General features: G+C 47.9%; 2 protein-coding genes and 1 long non-coding RNA gene across 5 annotated transcripts in view; 1 reads left to right on the top strand and 2 right to left on the bottom strand.

Moving 5' to 3' along the window:
• Positions 1–936: 936 nt before the first annotated feature.
• Positions 937–15,713, bottom strand: LOC111847996 (enhancer of mRNA-decapping protein 3). The gene is made up of 7 exons (XM_023819655.2): positions 15,562–15,713; positions 14,431–14,605; positions 13,343–13,605; positions 9,192–9,536; positions 5,451–5,604; positions 4,609–4,826; positions 937–4,325 (listed from the first exon to the last, which is right to left on the bottom strand). The coding sequence occupies exons 2-7, from the start codon at positions 14,592–14,594 to the stop codon at positions 3,991–3,993; spliced, it is 1,479 nt and encodes a 492-aa protein (XP_023675423.2). The 5' UTR covers positions 14,595–14,605; positions 15,562–15,713; the 3' UTR covers positions 937–3,990.
• Positions 15,714–15,742: 29 nt separating this feature from the next.
• Positions 15,743–19,004, top strand: part of LOC111847997 (uncharacterized) — a 30,668-nt gene continuing 27,406 nt past the window's right edge. For all 3 annotated transcript variants that reach the window (XR_011993862.1, XR_002839206.2, XR_011993863.1), the window contains exons 1-2: positions 15,743–16,252; positions 16,654–16,744. This is a non-coding gene — a long non-coding RNA (uncharacterized lncRNA). The remainder of the gene's footprint in view (positions 16,253–16,653; positions 16,745–19,004) is intronic.
• The window catches only part of cyp1a (cytochrome P450, family 1, subfamily A), a 3,994-nt gene continuing 3,370 nt past the window's right edge, over positions 18,381–19,004 (bottom strand). Inside the window, exon 6 of the mRNA XM_072718342.1 lies at positions 18,381–19,004. This exon is cut by the window's right edge and continues 1,401 nt beyond it. The gene's annotated coding sequence lies outside the window, so the exon portion shown is untranslated.

The following is a 19,004-nucleotide window of genomic DNA, read 5'->3' as shown; positions in this document are numbered from 1 at the left end:
CATGTCTCCCGCAAATTGTCAGTTAGTAGCACAGCATTAACACCGGGAAGCGGCCTTCTGAACCCTGTCTCTGTGAGAGGATCCAGGCAGGAGAATGTGGCTTATTAATAACCTGAAAACTGACCTTTGTTGTCAAACGCACAGGGATAGTTTAATCATTATTATTAGTAGTAGTCTGCCAGCCCTGATCTAGGTAAAATGTCCGGATCAAAGGGCTTTACTTAAAGGATAGACAGACACTTTCCTCACTGATGCTGGAGATGGTCTTAATGCTAATTCTGTGTGTGTCCTTGCAATTTGGACCTTGTGCTTCTTTAAAAAACCATTTTCATTGTCTTCATTGTCTTTATTTTGTCAACTGCAACTTACAGTTCAGCCTCAGTATGTGTATGTTGAAAAACACCATTTGTTTCTCTCAGGGTCGAGGTCAGTGGCGGCAGGGAACACAGTATGACAAACCTGGGCTTACAGGCTACAAGTTATTTTTTAAAAACATGCTAGTACTCAGTGCCCTATCTATCAGGGAGACCAGTTAAAAGGGAAACCAACACGTACATAGTCTTCGAGATCAGGACACAACTGTGGGATAAACAGGAAAACAGTTTGTGGGTAGAGGGAAGGTTCATACCGAATATCCATCCATCCATCCATCCCACCATCGATCTTCATGGTCGGGGGTCACCGGAGGAAAGCATGGAGCCTACCCCAGGAAGCGGGGGTACGCCCTGGACAGGATGCTAGTCCATCACTAATAAACACACAATCATTCACTATGGACTAAATAGATAATTAAATTAGGCGTTTGGTCTGTGGGTGAAAGCACACATGAAAAGGACATGAACACACATACACACACAAGCAGGACTCGAACCCCCAACCCTGGAGGTGAGAGGGAGTGCTACCCACTGAGCATGATATTTTAAAAAGGTGCAAGTGTTTCTCCAGCAAATATTTCACTTTATTTTTCAGTCTTAAATTACAACTCAACATAGCAGAACAAAGGGTCAGTCAAGTTCAATAACAATTTATCTCAACGTATACAAATGGCATCAACTCCACATATAACCAGTAATAAGGCTGGGAAGAGGCCAAAATATATAAAAAAATAAAATAGAGCTCATGGGGGTGCAGTGAATGAACAACAGAGACGCAGAGTTGCTGAGGAAGAGTGGCTCACAAGCAAGAAGAGATCAGCCAACAGAAAGGAAGGCAGATATCCAGACACGACAGGTCATCATCCGCAGGCTCTGCAAACTGCTCCCGGAGATGGAGGAATGCAGGGCCTCACAAACTCAGCTCTTCTGAAAGAAAACTTAGAGAGACCTGGGGCGCGGTACCTGGGGCGCGGTGTGACGCCGCTCTCATCCCAGGCAACAGTTTGAAGTCATACTCCCTTACAGTGGTTTTGCTGGCCCTGCCCCTCCCTGCAACTGGAACAGCTCACTTGGGGGTGGGCTCAGACACAGGAGACAGACTTCTGGGGGGGAAAAAAAAACTCGGAACCTTTGGTTCGCCTCGATTCCATGCAGACCTCGCTGATCATATGCACGCTTTTAGCAACAAATGGCTATGGAAGCTAAGACAGATGGAAGTTACAGCTAATGTCTAGCATCTGTCAGCAGAAGAAGCTAAAGACTTAGCAGCATTAAGTCTGTTCCCTAGTAATGCTTTAAGTACGAACTGTGCTCCTCCAGGGGAATGTAACGCGACAGCACTGTTACTACCTAACGATAAAGAAACAGAGCAGGGTTTCCCAATCCGGTCCTCGGGGACCAACAGCCGCTTCATGTTTTTGCTCCCTCCCAAAAACGTGGACTGTTTGTGGTTCCCCGAGGACCGGACTGGGAAACACTGCCACAGAGTATATGGCCCATTTTTGGGTGGCCGGAACAGCAGAGACCCAAACTGTCCGTGTGTGTTTTTACCTTATTATTTACCCTGATTCAAATAATGGTCCCTGGTCACCTTTGAGTCTTATGCTATTTAATGCTACATAACAGTAGAACGTTTCACGAAACAGCATCACGCATCTGCGCACGCTTGGCTGCTACAGACAGTCACATGACGGGGACATAAAGAATATGCAGTGCAAAACAGACCTGCTTGCTCTATGGCAACGCGAGTCACAAATGCACATATAAATCTATGAAGTCATCATCAGCATCATGCCACAGCTGTGTCAGATTAACGGAAGACTCTTGTCACTGCTTTGCTGGACTGACGTCAAAAACAGCATAGAGAACACAAACCAGGCAGCCAGTGCACAGCTGTTCCAGCTGCTTAAAACCAATGTAAACTTTGCAGTCTCTCTTCAGTCTTTCTAAACTTTCAACAACCAGAAATGCAGAGGATTTGCACAAAAAGAAAAAAAAACTATTCTTAATCATTTTTCATACATTTGTAACAGAAACAATATCAAGAAACAAGATCTTTGGAACCTACATTAAATAATAAGAATGTCAGTAGAGCACAGTGAGACACGAATGGGCAGCTACAGTCGGAGCTGTCCTGCGGATTTCGCCAATCAAACCCGAGGCAAACACACTCGGACAGGTCCCTGTGGGCTGCACGTTGGCCAATTCCTGCTATAATGTTAACCATTTAATCAACAGCATTTTAAACATATTTCACCATAAAGCATACCACACACCTGAAGAGCAACTATGTTGCCACGTTTTCACCTTAAAAACATTTCAGTGAGAAAGGCATCTGAATAAATGTACAGATAATGTACTGGGACCAGTAACACGGAAGGAAATTGCTGGAAAATCAACCAGCAAACTGGGGGGTCACAGTATGCCAACCCTAGACTTAAGGGTTAAAGACAAAAAAAAAAACTGCAAAGTCTGAAGTCCACCGATCCATGGATGGTGGGAAGGTTCAGATCCACAAGGCCGAGTCGACACCAGAACCTTCCGGAGAGTTCAGGACCATGTTCTGTGCGATTAAGTGGAGGTGATTCAAACCCAAAGTCTGTATACGGAAAGGCTGGTGTTCACATGTCACAAGTGCAGTTCCACAAACGCACAGCTTCCCTATCAGGTCACAGCTGGACAAACAGCTCACATACTACCAGAATTTAAAGGGACAGTACACTTGTACATGTATAGGAAGATATCTGAATTAAACCCCCCTTTTCTTCAGATGCAGCTGTTTAATGCAGAAGTGAATGTGGTTAGATTGGGTAGAGGAGCAGAGACAGATGCGGGAAATAAATAACTGATGAGGACGGAGCGGAAGGAACATCTGTGCTGAGAACAGCCCAGCGACACGTCTCTCTGCATGCAGACATTCCAAGGCTATCGAACACACGAATGCTGATAATACGTCCCCATCACTGGGGAATTCACACTTCTGGTGGGCTTTGTTGGTTGTTTCTCCTGTGACATGTATGACCTGTATAACATTCTCTGGCAGTCTCTCAGTCCCCATAAGACTCATGGTTAGATTCTTAGTCTAAGAAATGTAGGTTTTGCCACCTTCTCATGAAGAAACATGGATGTGTGAGTAACTCCCAACGCTGGCAAGAAGAATCCGAAAGCATATTCCTCCAGACGGCCCACGCTGCCCGGCAGTGTGTAACAAGAAAACAAGACCAAAAAGCATTAATAATAAACCAGTCAAGCGCATCTCAGAACCATAAGATTCCTGCACTGGGCAACTGTCAGGCAAGCTGTAAACACGTTTGGCTGAGGGTGTGATGCTTGTTTTGTGACGGAGAGAGACAGTCTGACTAAATAAAAAAGGAGCTTCATTCACGAGGGCGTTTCTCCTCAGACTGTCCATCCTTAAGCAGGAGACGAACAGCAGAAGACTGTCACTGTGCCTTTTATCTCTCCCAAACAGCAGCTCTCCATCTTCCCGGGGGGAGGGGGGGCAGGTCACATCACAGTCATTCCTCCCCCCAGAAACAGGCACGTTCAGATGTAATCTCCACCAGGGCCTGTCCCAGGCCCACGGCACCCCCGCCTGGCCCCCCCCCACCCCCACCTATGCCGGGTGAAGGGGGATAACGAATTTGCAGCCAAAGGGCGAGCGGTATGTGATGCCCACCTCGGGGAACACCTGGCGTGGCAGCCCGATGTCACACAGGTAGACGCGTCCGGCACTTTCCGCCAGAGGCAACGGCAGCCCCAGGGAGAGCGACCACTTGGCCTCCACGGCCTGCTCCCGGCCGCTCACAGGCGGGTCGATGCTCAGCACAGGGGCCCGGTTCTGGTTGGCCCAGTCGGCCGCAGCCCGGTACCAGGGCTGTTCCCTCAGGAAGGCATTCTCGTGGCAGTCCAGGCAATTGATGACCAGGTCCACGGGGCCGTCGGGAAGGTCTGCCAAGAGAGGAAAGTGAGCCGTGCAGAAATGCAGAGTTCCAGTAGAGGGCGACATTGCATTAGACTTCAGAGTGCAGGCATAGTGATGGGAGAAATGTGGCTTTCTAACAATGGGAGGGTATATTTGCAGAGCCAATCAGGTGAGCCTGTGATTGACAGCATAATAATCACACCCACCTCATTTCTCCCTTCATTAGGCAGCAGCCCTATTATTCCCAGCGAGATTGATTGTAGCTCAAATCTGAAAAAGGGGACCCACAGGCCAAACCGCCCGACCCACCTCTCACGCCCGACACCTGCTGCCCACCCGTCTTGCCAAAGAGCGTCAGCTCCACCGTGACGGCCTCCAGCATCTTGACGAAGTTGGGCAGGAAGAGCACCACCTCCACGCCGTGGTTGGCCAGGTGGCGGCCACAGCTGATTCCCTGGGCGCCCTGCACGTGGGGTCCGCAGAGCAGCACCACTGTGGGGCGCTGGTGCACGTTCTTGGGGGTCAGTCTGTGGAGGGGAGACGCCCACATTTCTGGCTCATATCCATATCAAGCCCCTGGACACATGCCTCTGCGCAGCATATACCGACTTGCGGCTGCGCCTTCTGTGAGCAGGCATGCCAATAACTGTGAGGGCTGGATTCCTGCCCATTCTAGGGAATTTGATTTAATCTTCACCTGACACAAAGCTCAAAGAACAGGTGAGCTGACCAACTAATCAATTACATCAGTAAATCAGGAAAGACACTCTTGGGAGCTCTGGGCGTAAAGACAGAGCCTCTGGTCTGGGCCTTCATGCTCTCAGGGGCTGCGTTTCTGAACGGCAAGCCACCTCACAGTGTGCTTCAGACACTAATGGAAAGTCCTAGCTAGGGTTGCTATAGCGGATCTATAGTCAAACACGGCTCTACAGAGCATGTAGAGAGCAGCAGCTGATACCCTGAATCCTGGGGCACCTCCCCACTTATGCAGACGCTCAAGCATGATGACAAAAATCAGTGACCGGAAGATCTAACAGAGGGCACTTCTGCATGATGTCACAGAAAATCCAAGAGGACAGCAGAGTACAGAGGCCCCCTAGTGCCAAGGCTGGGAATTACTGTATACCAATCGTCCTCCCATCCTGACTCACCTGTTGGGCCCGCCGAGGAGCGTCAGCGCCATTTGGCTGGCACACACCCCGGTCATCTCCAGCCGCCGCTCCAGCGACAGTCCCAGCCTCTCCGCCTCGGCCAGCAGGCGCTTGTGGAGCTCATAGGGGATGCTGGGCACCACCAGGCCCGAGTCTGAGAGAACAGGGAGGAGACGACACAGGGATCAGCCTGGTGAAAGGGGGGCACCATGGCTAAGGCAGCACCCTCAGAGCTGATTGGTTCTAGTTAGGAGAACACACCCTTTTGCATTTACTTTTAAAGGGACAGTTCACCCCAAAATCGAAAAACACATTTCAGATATGTTGTAGGGCGATTTATTCATCGATAGTGTCAGTTGTGGTGAGAGCTGCCTAGTTTAGATAAATACTGGCCACAGAAATAGCAGTCTTCTAATAATGGGACTAAATGGCACTTTCTGTGGTAATTCACGTAGCAAAAAAAAAACACATTTGAAAAGCTAATCCGCAGACCTTGCAGCGAGCAGTTTAATGTAGGAACTAAATTCTTTCTACTGAACTCCACACACCAACTGCATCAATGCGCAGGAGCGAGCGCCGGGCCGCTTGTGACATGACCTAATGTAAACATCCATGGGCTCTAATGTTAGGTAGCTCAGTGGTGCTAGCATTAGCAATTAGCATCAGCTACCAACACTAACAAATGGCAACAATACTGTCTTAGTTCATAGTAATTATAGCTCATCTATACTGTTAGCTCACCTAGCTCAATTGAGAAGGCAGAGTCAGCCAGTCCCTGAACTAATTGGGGGTTAAAAGCCTTGATCAAGGGGCTCAATGGTGAAATCACTCTGCAGACCCTGAGGTTTGAGCCGGTGACCTTCCAATCACTGACACGGTGTCCGCTGACCTACACACCGGCCCTTGGATTTATACCCAGTCAAGCAAAACCATTCAAGAGCTCAGGGCCAACAGACAGGGAGCCAGAATTAAGACAGCGACTGAGGGAAGCCTGGCCTGCTATCCACCCGTTTCTCAGGATGTGCAATGGTACGTGTCGCTTTCAAAGCAAGAGCAAAATCACATGCAATCGGCTCCGGTGAACATCACCGACCGGGAATCGATCGGGCCACAACAGAAGGCAAAGACGCCGGCCTCGACGCCACGGCCATAAACGCTGAATCAGATCGGGAGGAATGCGTAGTACAATCAACAATTTCTAAAAGGACGGGGTGTATCAAGAACAAGCATATAAACAGATCCTGCTTGCTCTCTCTTTTCTAGGAATGACGAGGACATTCCAGCAGTGTGTGTGTGTGTGAGTGACTGTGTGTGAGTGTGTGTAAGCCGTTGACTAACCCTAAGCACGCAAGTGCCCCATTCCCTTGAGGAATACTTCCTCACGCGAGCTGCCCCCCCCCCCGTCATCCATTACTCTCCACTCCCTTCCTCTCACTTGGCAGCCATTCCCACAGCCTCCCTCCCCCCATTACAAGCGAGGGCGTGAGGTCATACGAGTTTAGCCAGCTCGTAATGCATATCCAATTAATGCCTGAATAAATCGCCGGAGACCACCCATGACTGGACGAGGCAGCACCTCGTCGGAGTGGGCGGGTCTGAGAGCTGAGCCAATCACGAGGGGGGCCAGCGGCGGGGAAAGCTTAAGATCCTTTAGCTGATGGAGATCAGGGGGGAATAGTGAAACTTGCCCCCGGTCGAAGTTCATATTATGTCCTACTTGTGCTGGGTTGGTCTGTGCGATGCAGCTGCCTAACCACGTGAACACACACGCACGCACACACACACACACACACACACACACAAGCACGCATCCACACACACATCACCAGTATCCATCAGCTGCAAAGAGTCAGACAAACCCTGTTGCTCAGGATTAAGAGAACTGAGCAGAGATATGCTCACACCAGCCCTGCACTGTCACCGTGAGGTGGCATGATTGCTACCTCCTTTTTGATTGCAGCTTTAGATGCGTTGAGAACGCCTCCCTCGGCGGGTGTGCGCAGCCTCACACACTCACACACGCACACACGCCCACTCACAGCACTGCACACACGCAACGCTCAACCTGCTCAACTGGGTCTCTGGGGCAGGAGCTCTAAAATAAACTGAGCTGGAAGCGATTCTTCATGCATGATCACAAGGCGGAGCTGAAACTAATGTGCTCCATGGGGGGGCAGGGGGTGGGTGTCTGGAACTAGGCCACGTCTAATTATGCTTGGCACAAAAAGCACAATGGTGCACTTTCGCACACACACCTCTGATTGTGATGCCACTAAAAACACACACAAAAAGCCCCCCCAGCTCATTCACAGAGGGACCCATTTAAAGGCGGGAAGGCAATCAGTGCTGTAGGGTACCGCCGACGGGCAAGACCCCGCGGTCAGCACTGTGGCACCGAACGCGCCGAGGCCGCCTGCCAGCCGGGGGGGGGGGGGGGGGGGGAGAGGGTGTCCGAGGGGCCCAGCCGGCATGCATTAAGCGGGGGGATTTAAGGCCTCAGAGGACCCACAATTAAAAGCACAATGGATGATGACCTCGGTCGAACGCCGGCGTTTTACATTTCGTACAAGCGTGCAGACTCCCTCAACCTAAAATCTAATTTAACCGTTTACAGTGACAAGGGCAATGGGTCACTGGCCTCCAGTTCTTCCAGTTTTTGACGTGCAGTTTATGTAAAGCCAGCTTTTAGGGAACCTGCAAATTACAGGGCTGGGGTCTAAGGGCCACGTGGGGGGCGGGGGGCATCTGGGCACATGCACACGCCCTCCATTGCCATTTCTGTCAGTGCCGTGCCATGCTGTCGTCCTTCCATGCCTCAACACATCCCATAATGAAGTGCTTCAAAAAAAACAAAAAACAAACAAAAAGCCTGCAGGAGGCTTACGAACGCCATCTTCCCACAATGTCTTAAAAGTAATGGGAAGAAAGGCGGGGGGGATATTGACCTTAACTACCCAACGTCCCATGAGACACTGCCAGTGACCCACAGACGACTCTTCAGAGCAAATTACGCTTTGCTTCTGATACTATTCTGATAATAGGAGATCAGATCTCAGCTTGTGGAGCAAAAGTTCTCCCAGGTCGCACCTGGGACTCACATGCCCCACCAAACATCTCAGCCTCCTACTGCAACGTGGCATTTAAAAGCACGAACATTGCAGTCAAAATGGCTGACAAACAGCCTAATGGCAGTGATGGGGTTTGCTAGGGGCCCTGCAGGAGTCCAGCACTTCCAAAGCTGGAGAGATAACGACTCCTGCAGACCTGGAGTCCCCCACAGCAGGTGGGGACGTGGCCAGACTCCTTCGCAAAAAACAAAACAAGCATCAACTAAATGATCTGTCCCACTCCTCCCTTACTGCTTAAACCGGGAGCTAAAACAAGGGCTCCCTGCTGTAACATGACGGCCCCCCCGGGTGCAAGCAGGGTGCTTTGCGCTGGGGCGACACCAGGGGGAGCCAGGACGCCCAGGTGTCACTCCAGCTGGTTGCACAGCTGCATGACATACACATCCCAAGGCATCTGGGCTGCTGACAAAATAGGGCTGTTTTTATAGACTGAGATCCAATTACAAGCCTGTTTACCGCCAACAGTCACTACCGGCTATTAACATGATAAATGTGGTATTTGATTTCTTATTGGTAATTTATAAAGAATAAGTCAGAGCTGTGCAGAGTTAACTTGGTGCCGGGGGCAGATGGGTTGGGTGGGGTGGGGGGGGGGGGGGGGGGGGGGTCGTACCGGTACAGTACTCCTTGCCCCCAGGATGGGGCACAGCGATCTGGCGGTACACAACAGGAACGCCCTCCAGGATGTTCTCGTCGTGGCGATAGCGAGAGGGCGTGCGCTCGCCGGCTGGTCGGGCCCCATTGCCGCGACGCTCCAGGGTGTTGATCTCCGAGAAGACGGCGGCCTTGTCGAAGAGTGCCAGGTTGCCCTCGAAGTCGAAGTCCGTGTCCAGGCCCTCGTCGGTGCCGTCGCCGAAGCACTCGTCATCCTTCATCTTCATAGCCCCCCCGCCGATGCCGTTCTTGGCCCCGTTCTTCTTCGGCGTAGCTTGGCTCGCACCGCGGCTGCTGGAGGACCCTGAGGAACACAGGGAAATGGGGGGGGGGGGGAACAGAGGGGTGAGGTAACGCGGACAAACATGCAAGCTAAACAAACGAGTGTGGACTAAACAAAGGAAGGAAGACAGAAGGAGCCCCGGGGGGGGGGGGAAGAGACCCCCAAAAGGGGGTCCAGGAGTCTCGTCTCATAACACACCAGTCAGGAGCCTCCCGGACATCCCGCGGCACGTGTCTGACAGCAGCGGGCAGCACGACACAGAGCGGTGGCGAGAGTGTGTGTGAGTGTGTGTGTATGTGTGTGTGTGTAAACAGACCGGTGCAGTATTAACCACATAATCACACACACACACGCGTGCAGCCAAAGCAGCCAGAAGAAGAAGAAGAAAAAAAAAAAAAAACTGGAAAAACCTGGCGTTCAGCTCTGACGGCGCTGCGCTCTCACGCTAAGCGACACGGTCTCACGCGAGCTGCTGCCGTGACAGCAATGCGCTCGGCCTCTCAGCTCCTCACGCAGATCACGTACCGGCCCGCTGAGGCCGCTGGAAGCCGTGTGCGCTGGGGGGAGGGGGGGGTTTCACACTCACTCTGTCCACACATAATCATGCTGCATGTAACCAATGGAGAAAAGGACGTTGAAAAAGATATTAATGCCTGAGCTACAGAGGTGATGACAAAAGAATCATAGACCCCCCCCCCCCCCAGATCAGCCCCATAAACCCCCTTTAGCAGGGAATCAAACCCTCATCATGCCAAGGAACCTGCCGGAATTTAAACCAGCACACCCGGCCGCATCCTCATCACCAACCTGCGGGGGGGGGGGGGGCGTTCCCTAGCACTGGAGGGGCAGACTGGTGGATGCCTCACGGTGCCAAGCTGGATGGAGAGCACCCGGGTGGCTAACGAGCGCCCGCAAGGATGCCAGGTATTAGCACTGCGCTTTAAAGATATTAATGATTAAACATCGCATCTTGGGAAAGCCTGGTGTGAACAGTGTGGCGGGATAAAAAATGAGCCAAAACACTGTAGCAGAACTAATAACCAGTGAGTTAAGGAGCCTATGGGAGAGGAGCTGTAGGCCGCTAAAGCTAAATGCTAAAAAGCATTACAATGAATGGCCATCGCTACCATGGTTACGGAATCAGAAAGAGAAGCTGCGTCATGACAACGGAGAGGGGTGATCTATTCCCAAGTGGGGAGAGACAGAGGTCTGGAGAAAACTGCGGGGTGTGGAGGGGGTTAGCCGCCCCCACCACATCCAAAATAACGAGCAGATGGCTGTGCTGCCATTTTTGCCGCGTTCCCCAGCAGCCAGTACATGATTGCGGCGAAGGGCCTGGCATCGCGTGTGAGCACCCGACCCCCCCCCCCACTGCCCCCGCAACTTGGCCAGTGGCCCGCCAGCGGACGAGCTGCGAAGGGGGTCGGCTGGGCACTTCATAATTCCTATCGCCTCACGTTTCCAAGTGTACTGGGACAGCAACTTCCTGTGGTGCCGGGCGGGGGGGGGGTATTTCCTGTGCAGAGCAGCAGGGGTGGCGTGCTAAGGGGAAGGAGACCAGGGGGCACTGAGGCACGTAAGCATGGACTTGCATAACCTCCTCTTTAAGTTGGGATAGGGAGGTGGGGGAAGGGGGTTTGGCAGGGGAATGTTTATTGATTTTAGTCACACTCTTTTGCAAAGAGGAACTCCGGCCCGGTCTTTTAGCACGCTATGGGAATCCAAGAGTCGCCACCACCCCCGTGACCAACCAGCCTCCCCCCACTGCTGCATCGGCTGCTGGAAACAGCTTCTGAAGAAGCACGTAGATCCCCCCCCCCCCCCACATACAAGAGGAGGCAGAACACCTGGGAAACACACCTGCACCAGAACATCATAGGGGCAGGTCCACGAGTCTGCCAGGGGACAGCGCACACTGGCTCTAAATGGACCAGCACCCATCCAGGCGTTGGTTTATCTCCATATGGGCCTGGAAGGAACTGGGGATGCTCAAATGCTGTGGTGAAGGGCAGCTGGGTGAAGAACCGCGATGAAGAACGAGAAGTAAATCCATGACAGGCAGGGTCACAGCTGTGTGTGTCCTCATCCTGAAACTGTCCCCCCAAAAACCCGTAAAATTTCACGAGAGACCACAGCCCAGTTGAGGAGTGTGGCTCGCATCTGCATAATAGCTCTGCAAGGACACAGCGCTCGGTCCAGCCGGCCCGCTCACCGTAACCCGAGAGCGGCTGGGCTGCCGTCCAGACACTTCAAAGGAAACACAGAGCGGCAACATGTGGCTGCGGCAGAAGCAGCGGCGAGCTTCCTCATGGCACGAGGCAAACAAAAGGTAGACAGTGGAACATGAGTCCGTCTTCAATGATGCGGCAACAAGCAGACAATCACGGCAGACAGGGGCATGAGAGAGAGAGAGAGGACACACCCGTCTGTGTCGTGAGCTCCAGCGACAAGGGGCCATCTTTTAAACCCCAGACCATGAGAAAGCAGGACAGACTGGCCAATCTAACGTGCACAGAAGCAAATGGGCCCGTCTCACCAGAGGTACCAGCCACACGGACGCCGTCCCTAAATTGCAGAATCCTGCCCATCTCTAGAGCCAGCATAAAAAGCGACGTATAAATACCAATTCCCAGTGACAACAATCAAGTGCTAGTAAAAAAAAAACAGGTTTCAATTCAGTCCAAAGGCTGAAGACTGTTGAAGGATACAGATTGTATTTAACAAGTTTAGCAGAGGTACTTGAAGTGAGCCTACCCGTAATCAACCAGCCAAACGACACTAAAAGCAGTCAGTGATTACACCTAAACTTAAATGAAGTTTCAGTGTTTTTAAGAAAGTCAAAGTAATTTCGTTTTTTTTCACAAGTATGAGGCAAAACATAGTGCTTCTTGTGCCAAGATCAACTACCACAGCTAAACCCTGCTGCTTCCCTGAAGCGAGAAGAAACCCAGGACAGAAAAGGGCGCTGGATTACATAACAGAGGCGAGAGCTTGGGAGGATGAACCTTAGGGAAAACCCCCAAGTCCAACCCGCACAGAAAGAGGAAAAAGAATGTTTCTGCTGTGATCACTGCCCGAAGGAAATAACACTGACAAGTAAATAAGCTGGTTGGACTTTAAAATGGAAAAAAAAAACACACACTGCTGTTCTTTATACATCAGACTATTCAGAGAACGACTTCAATCGAAGGATTTCTGACCAAACACGACTTTTTCCATTGTCACCCAGGATCGGCTTGGCATATTACGACCCAATAAAATAGTGAATATCGCCTTGCTGTTGAAAACTCACATCTAACAACCACTCACCATTTACTCAAAATGTTATCAGTCCCTCTTGCCAAGAATAATTTGAATGGATGAGGAGCTAGAGACAGACTGGAAACCCTATTTACCTGCCATGCTGAAATCTGTTTCAGGTTTTATTAAACTGAAATTTTTTTATGCACATAAATCAAAACACCCACTTAGGCTTCAGGACTTTGAATGACAATTTGTACATTTATTTCCTGTTGTTCTACAGTTTCATGTAATTGTCAGAGCATTTCCTCATCACTGTCGTTGCAGTCTAAACGGCTCCTTACCCCCGATTACATGCATCACGTGTGATACAGTTTCCTTCGTTTCAACACCTTATGACTTTCCACCTAATCAAATACGGGTGGAATGAATCGATCCCTCAAGAAGAATGACTGTCATTCTAGTGTGAATCACACTTCAGGGGTAAAGAGGCTGTGAGAGTGGAAAGTGTTCTACTTCTGTGATACGAGAAACATCCCATCACACATTTAACCTGCACCACCCCTCCCACCCCCCACCCAACTTACAGGAGTTGTGCCTTCGGCGAAAAACTTTGGCCTGCCCAGGGCCCTCTAGGTGGCGCTCTCCGTAGCTTTTGGAACACTGCTGCGGTGAATTCAGCCCCTCGGATGATCTCGGTTCTCCTCTGTGTGGCACCGGCAGCGGGGCGCTGCTCGCCTGGCTCCCAACGCGCCCGTTTCGTCCGCTGTGCCCAATAGGGGCAGGGTTAGCTGCTGGCCTGGTGCCATTTTGAATATCCAGGATCTTCAGCTCTTTGATGTCCATGGCGCTGCAGGTGAGGCCATACACCAGATCAGCTTCCCATTACATCACCGTGACATCAGCCCACTTAAAACAAACGTGACGCTCCTTATAGACTACTGCTCATAAAGAAGACCATGATGTAATGCGTGTTTCAGGTAGAGTCATCATAAACTGTTCCAGTGGCTGTACTAAGGCAGGTGCCTCCAGGACCCTTATGGCCGGGACTGAAAGGTTGAGCAGAAGCTTCTAACCCCAGATGATTAGGATCATTAACCACCAATTAAAAATTAAATAAGCTATAACTGCAGCCAGGACTTTCTAACGTTCTCATATTTTCTTATAGCTATATATATTTCTGAATTTTTCATGCTTATTTTGCTAACTTATATTTTTTAACTTGGGTATCTTTCTACCTTGCTCGTTGCCCAGTCTGGCACAGCGGCAATTTCATTTCACTGCTGGCGTGCCACTGCATTCATGGATGTGACAAATAAAAATCTTGAATCGAAGCTGTGCCGTTTACCAATCAAACTGGCATTACTAAAGCATCATTCTGCCCATGGGGTGGGGGTACTTTAAGTACAGCAGTATATTGGACATGGCTTTGCGATAGCCCATAGAGAGAAAAGAACCTTCCTGCTGATTCTATATGTCAGTGATTCCCAATCCAGTCCTTCGAGACCCACAGACAGTCCAGGTCAGAGCAAAATCATGGTCCGACTGTGGCTCCCTGAGGGCTGGACTGGGAAATATTGCCTTATGTTCATGGCTTTATTTAGAAATGTGCTATATCATCATACACTCATTGGCACAAAGCAGCTTTAGCTACTGCATCACCAAAGGCTCATACCTGAATGTGACCTCTGGAACTGGGCACCTGATACCATTGTGGAAGGGCTGCCGGAGAGAGATGGTTTGGCTGGACTGGTCCACTGAAGACACCTCCCCCTGATACACACCTAATGTTGGCCCACAGTTGATCGACACCAGGCTTCCCAGCCAATCTGCAGCCATGCTCTCTGTAGCTGATCAGGACAGTCAAGTCAATCAAAATGACTAAAGCGAAAATGTAAAATTTACTGCAACCACAAGGAATCCAAAATCTGCATGTTTCCATAAGGCTAAAATACTAGAAGCTCAAGGTGGGACTCGTATCTAGTAAAAGTGTAATATTAGCTCAGTGTACCGTAATGCTGCTGCACACCACTAGGGTGGACGGTTCACATTTTGCCTCAATTTAGCATGTTCTTTCCATGCCAAGCAGGTTTCTTCCCACAGTCCAAAAACACATAGTCAGGCTAAATGGTGTCTCTAAATTGCCTGTTAATGTGTGTGCCTGCATCTTATCCAATAAAATTACATTCCGCCCAGGAGGTATCCCAAACTTGTGCCCAGCCCTGCTATAATTGGCTGCAGCCACCACCCCCCTCCCCCTCAAACCCTGAGAAGTGACTGGAAGAGGAATGGATGTAATATTACTAAGCAAAGAGAAAAATATATTTCCAATACAGTTGTGTCACAAGCTGCTTTTAAGTTTACAATCCTGGCAATGTCTTACTATTAATACCCGTCATCTCTTTACATGAATTTTTCAGGTCTCTAATCTGAAGAGCCGAGGATATAATAAGGGAATTACATATATACACAAATAATGAATGGCTAGAAAAGTTAGCAATGTGTACAAATCTCGGAAACCCCGAGATATCCTCAACTTTCTAACCCTGTTAGTAAGTCACAATAGTTTGCGAGTGCGAAACACTTAACATTTAGTTAAAACGATTTATTATGGTCATGGGTAGTGCGTGGGCAAATTGCATACAGAGAATATAACTGTCGCTAACCATCGCTAATAACGGATGACCATAAACTAAAATGTCTTCAAGTATGACTATCGCCGTATCGGTGCCGAAGGAATGGTTTAACGATACATGTGCCTGACGTTTTAAAAACGTGAAGATAAACAGTTAACCAAAGTACCTACCTTATCAAAAATTCAAGAAACAATAAACAATTGTTTTGGAAATGTGCTAGTTTAAGGTGTTTTTTCCAAAGTCCAAAGTATAGGATTTTCGATGCCGCGATTCGGCAATTTACTTCCGGGAGATTTCCTTACATATTCGACGTCACTTCCTTCAGCCGCGAACCAATTGCGTTAAGGGAGCGCGTGCAGCTGGAGTTTCAAAGGAGAAGGTTTCCGTTAGAAATGTGCCGGGGTTCGGAATGGACCACAGAAACACCACATGCAAAAGTTCTTTAACTTTATAATAATGGCTGTAAACGCAGCTGCAGATAGTTACATTATGTTGAATTTAGTTTGTTTTAGCTGTTAATGCGGTCTGACAAGCATTTAGATGTGAGAAACTATAAATCAGAAAGCGACTAACAGTTCCAAAAGAGGGAAAGTCGCGTATCACTGGCACATACAGGCGGACGCGATTAAAGTACGGCCACAAAACTAAATCAGTAACACTGTGGCCCAGTCTCAACAAACGATACGTCGTGAAAAAAATCAGTTTAGCTGGTACTGAAACCGCTTGTTATCTGTTTCGAGTTCGCAGACACATAATCTGGAGTAAGTCCCCCAAAGCCTGGAACCCCAAGCAAGCGGGAATTCGGAAAATGAGTTCTCTTAGTCTTTTTTTCCCCAAATTCATATGGATTAATATGAGCTGGTATGTGTGATATAGTTCTTTTTTGAGATAATATTTTAAAAATTCCTTTTAAGAGCTATTATAAATTAAAATATCAATGATCATTTTAAATTAACACAAATGTTTTTTAACGATTTTGAGCTCTAACGTTTTCATTTAGTGAATGGAATGTTTTCGGTTGTATAAGAAATATGTAGATCACTGATCCGAAAACACAGTTAATAGATCTTGAAAGGGCAGGAGAAGTAGAATAGCTCAGCCATGCACACAATTGCAATTCTTGAGTTGAGAAATTTGTAGATGCTTATAATACTGAGAAATATGAGCAACTGTATCATAACAATGATTAAATGTAAAGTGCCTTTCAAGTACATTTTAAGTTTAATGTTTACAAAAAAAATCTCAAATCTGATCTGTTCCAGTCATCCTTCCTGTGAACTACTCTGTCTTCACTGACTTTTCCTTGGTTATGGTCTCTTGGCAAGGCTGGATGTTATTTTCCTGTATTGTGTGGTAAGAACCCAGTTCTCATGATTTGATTAAGCTAGCTTTTCTGATGTTATGATTCTTTTTTTGTACAACATTTTCTAACATAAATGAATCAGTAAGCAATTCTGAATTACTGTTTTAGCTGGAAAAAAAAACACTTGGACATATCAATTCACAGAAATGAGAGGTGATTTCCATATCTATTTTACATTTGGAGAACTCCAGAGGATGCTTTCAACACACAGTGTTGGTTAATATGGTTAAGTCCAAACCTCAGGATTATATAACAGCATAAAAGTGTATGAGACCGTTTAATAGAACTAGAATACATCCCTTATGATATTCTCATATTCTGGGTTGATAATGCCACCATACACACTGCTACACAAACCCAAGTGTACTTTCATAAACACCAGAATGAAGTCAAACACCTTCCTTGGCCTCCCATAAACACCAGACCTAAATATTGAATTGATTGAACTTTACATTTATGCAGCACTTTTACCAAACCAATGGGGAGCCACTTCAACCACCACCACTGTGTAGCATCCACCTGGATGATGTGACGGCAGCCATGCTGCACCAGTATGCTCACCGTACAGTAGCTAAGATTGTGAAGGGGCAGGAGAGAATTCACCAGGTACATAAAGAGGATGATCAGGAAGCCGGATTTGATAGGGCCACAGTGGACAATTTTTGCCAGGACATCAGGGTACCACCCCTACTCTTTCAAAAGATGCCCAGGGATCTTTTATGACCTTAGTTTTACATCTCATCCAAAAGACAGCACCATTTTTACAGCTTAGTGTCCCCATACTGCACTGGGGCACTGAGATCCACACGGACCACAGGATGGGCCTGTCAGCCACACCAACACCTCTTCCAGCAGCAACCTTTTCCAGGTTGTCCTCCCATCCAAATACAGGCCAGGCCCAAACCTGCTTGCTTTCAGATGGAATACCTGGAAGTTAAGGAGTGTAGAGCTTAAAGTAGATTTCTACCTGTTTAATCCCATCACAGAATTGGTCACTTTTCTTGAAGAAGGGTCTAATATTGCACTGCACACAGTTTCAGATTAGTAAAACAGTATTTCAATATGCATTCAAGGAAAATGCTCATTTGTTTAAAACATCCTTAATATGAATGTATTGGGTGTTTACAACGTTTTGCCCACTCCGTCTAGGCGCTACTTGGTAAGTATGTATATTTATATTCAAAAAAGAAATTCATTCTAGTACTCTCATTTTTAATGAATGCAAATGTGTTAATTGTTATTGACACTGCAATTTTGAAACCACAATGTGCAAAATACTATGGCATAATGCTACAATTTTTAATTGTGATATTTTACAGTAATTGACACATTTATGTAATTTCCCAAACATTTATCCAGCACATGATTGTAGGTATTGGACTGGAGCCTATTCCAGGCAGCATAGGGCACAGCAAAGGAGAACACTGGACAGGATATCAGTCCATTATAGGACATAAACACATTATGATCTATTTATAGACTGTCACCTAATTGCACTCCACTCACATTGGGGGGAGGGGGGCTGGATTGTAACACACCTACTATAGAGGTATCCGACCAAAGTGCTGTTATGTAATCAGTTGCTTGAACTTAATATGGCACTGAAGGAAACAAAACAGGCACAAGAAAAAATGAATAAGTGTTTTATTCATTTTTTTTGTCTTACGTAAAAAATGACAGTGCTCGTAGGAAACAACTATACACAATTAGCCTCTTTACACATGTGGAATCAGAAAAGAATAATCATGTCAGTCCTTTATTGCTGATTTTTTAAAATGACTGACGTTAAAAATGAGCAGAAAATAATACCATTTAAGAATAAACTTTAAAAACATTCAGCGTCCTGGAAACACAGAGCTGTAGTAAAAAAAATGTTATATATACAGCCCTGGAAAAAATTAAGAGACCACAGCACAGTTTTTTTTTTTGTTTCACTCATTTCTCAATTTATGAGTGTGCATCTGAATAATATGTTTATATATTTTTTCAAACTGCAGCCTGGTTCTTCTCTATTTTTCATTAATGGAAAGTTTCTTCCTTGCTTTATGGGTCTTCAGTCCTGCTTCTAGGAGTCTGATACGAACTGTCCTAGCAGTGCACATCACACCTGCACTTAATGTTTCCCATTCCTTTTGAAGGTCACTTGATATAATCCTCCGATTCATGGGGCATTGTTGGATAAGTTGATGGTCATCTCTGCCATTAGAAAGTTGCTTCTGCCCTCTACCTGGCTGCCAGTGTCTTTTGTTT

This window comes from Paramormyrops kingsleyae, chromosome 11 (genome assembly GCF_048594095.1).
Source record: "Paramormyrops kingsleyae isolate MSU_618 chromosome 11, PKINGS_0.4, whole genome shotgun sequence".
In the NCBI taxonomy this organism is placed as follows: domain Eukaryota; kingdom Metazoa; phylum Chordata; class Actinopteri; order Osteoglossiformes; family Mormyridae; genus Paramormyrops; species Paramormyrops kingsleyae.
This window is presented reverse-complemented; position numbering and strand designations above follow the sequence as displayed.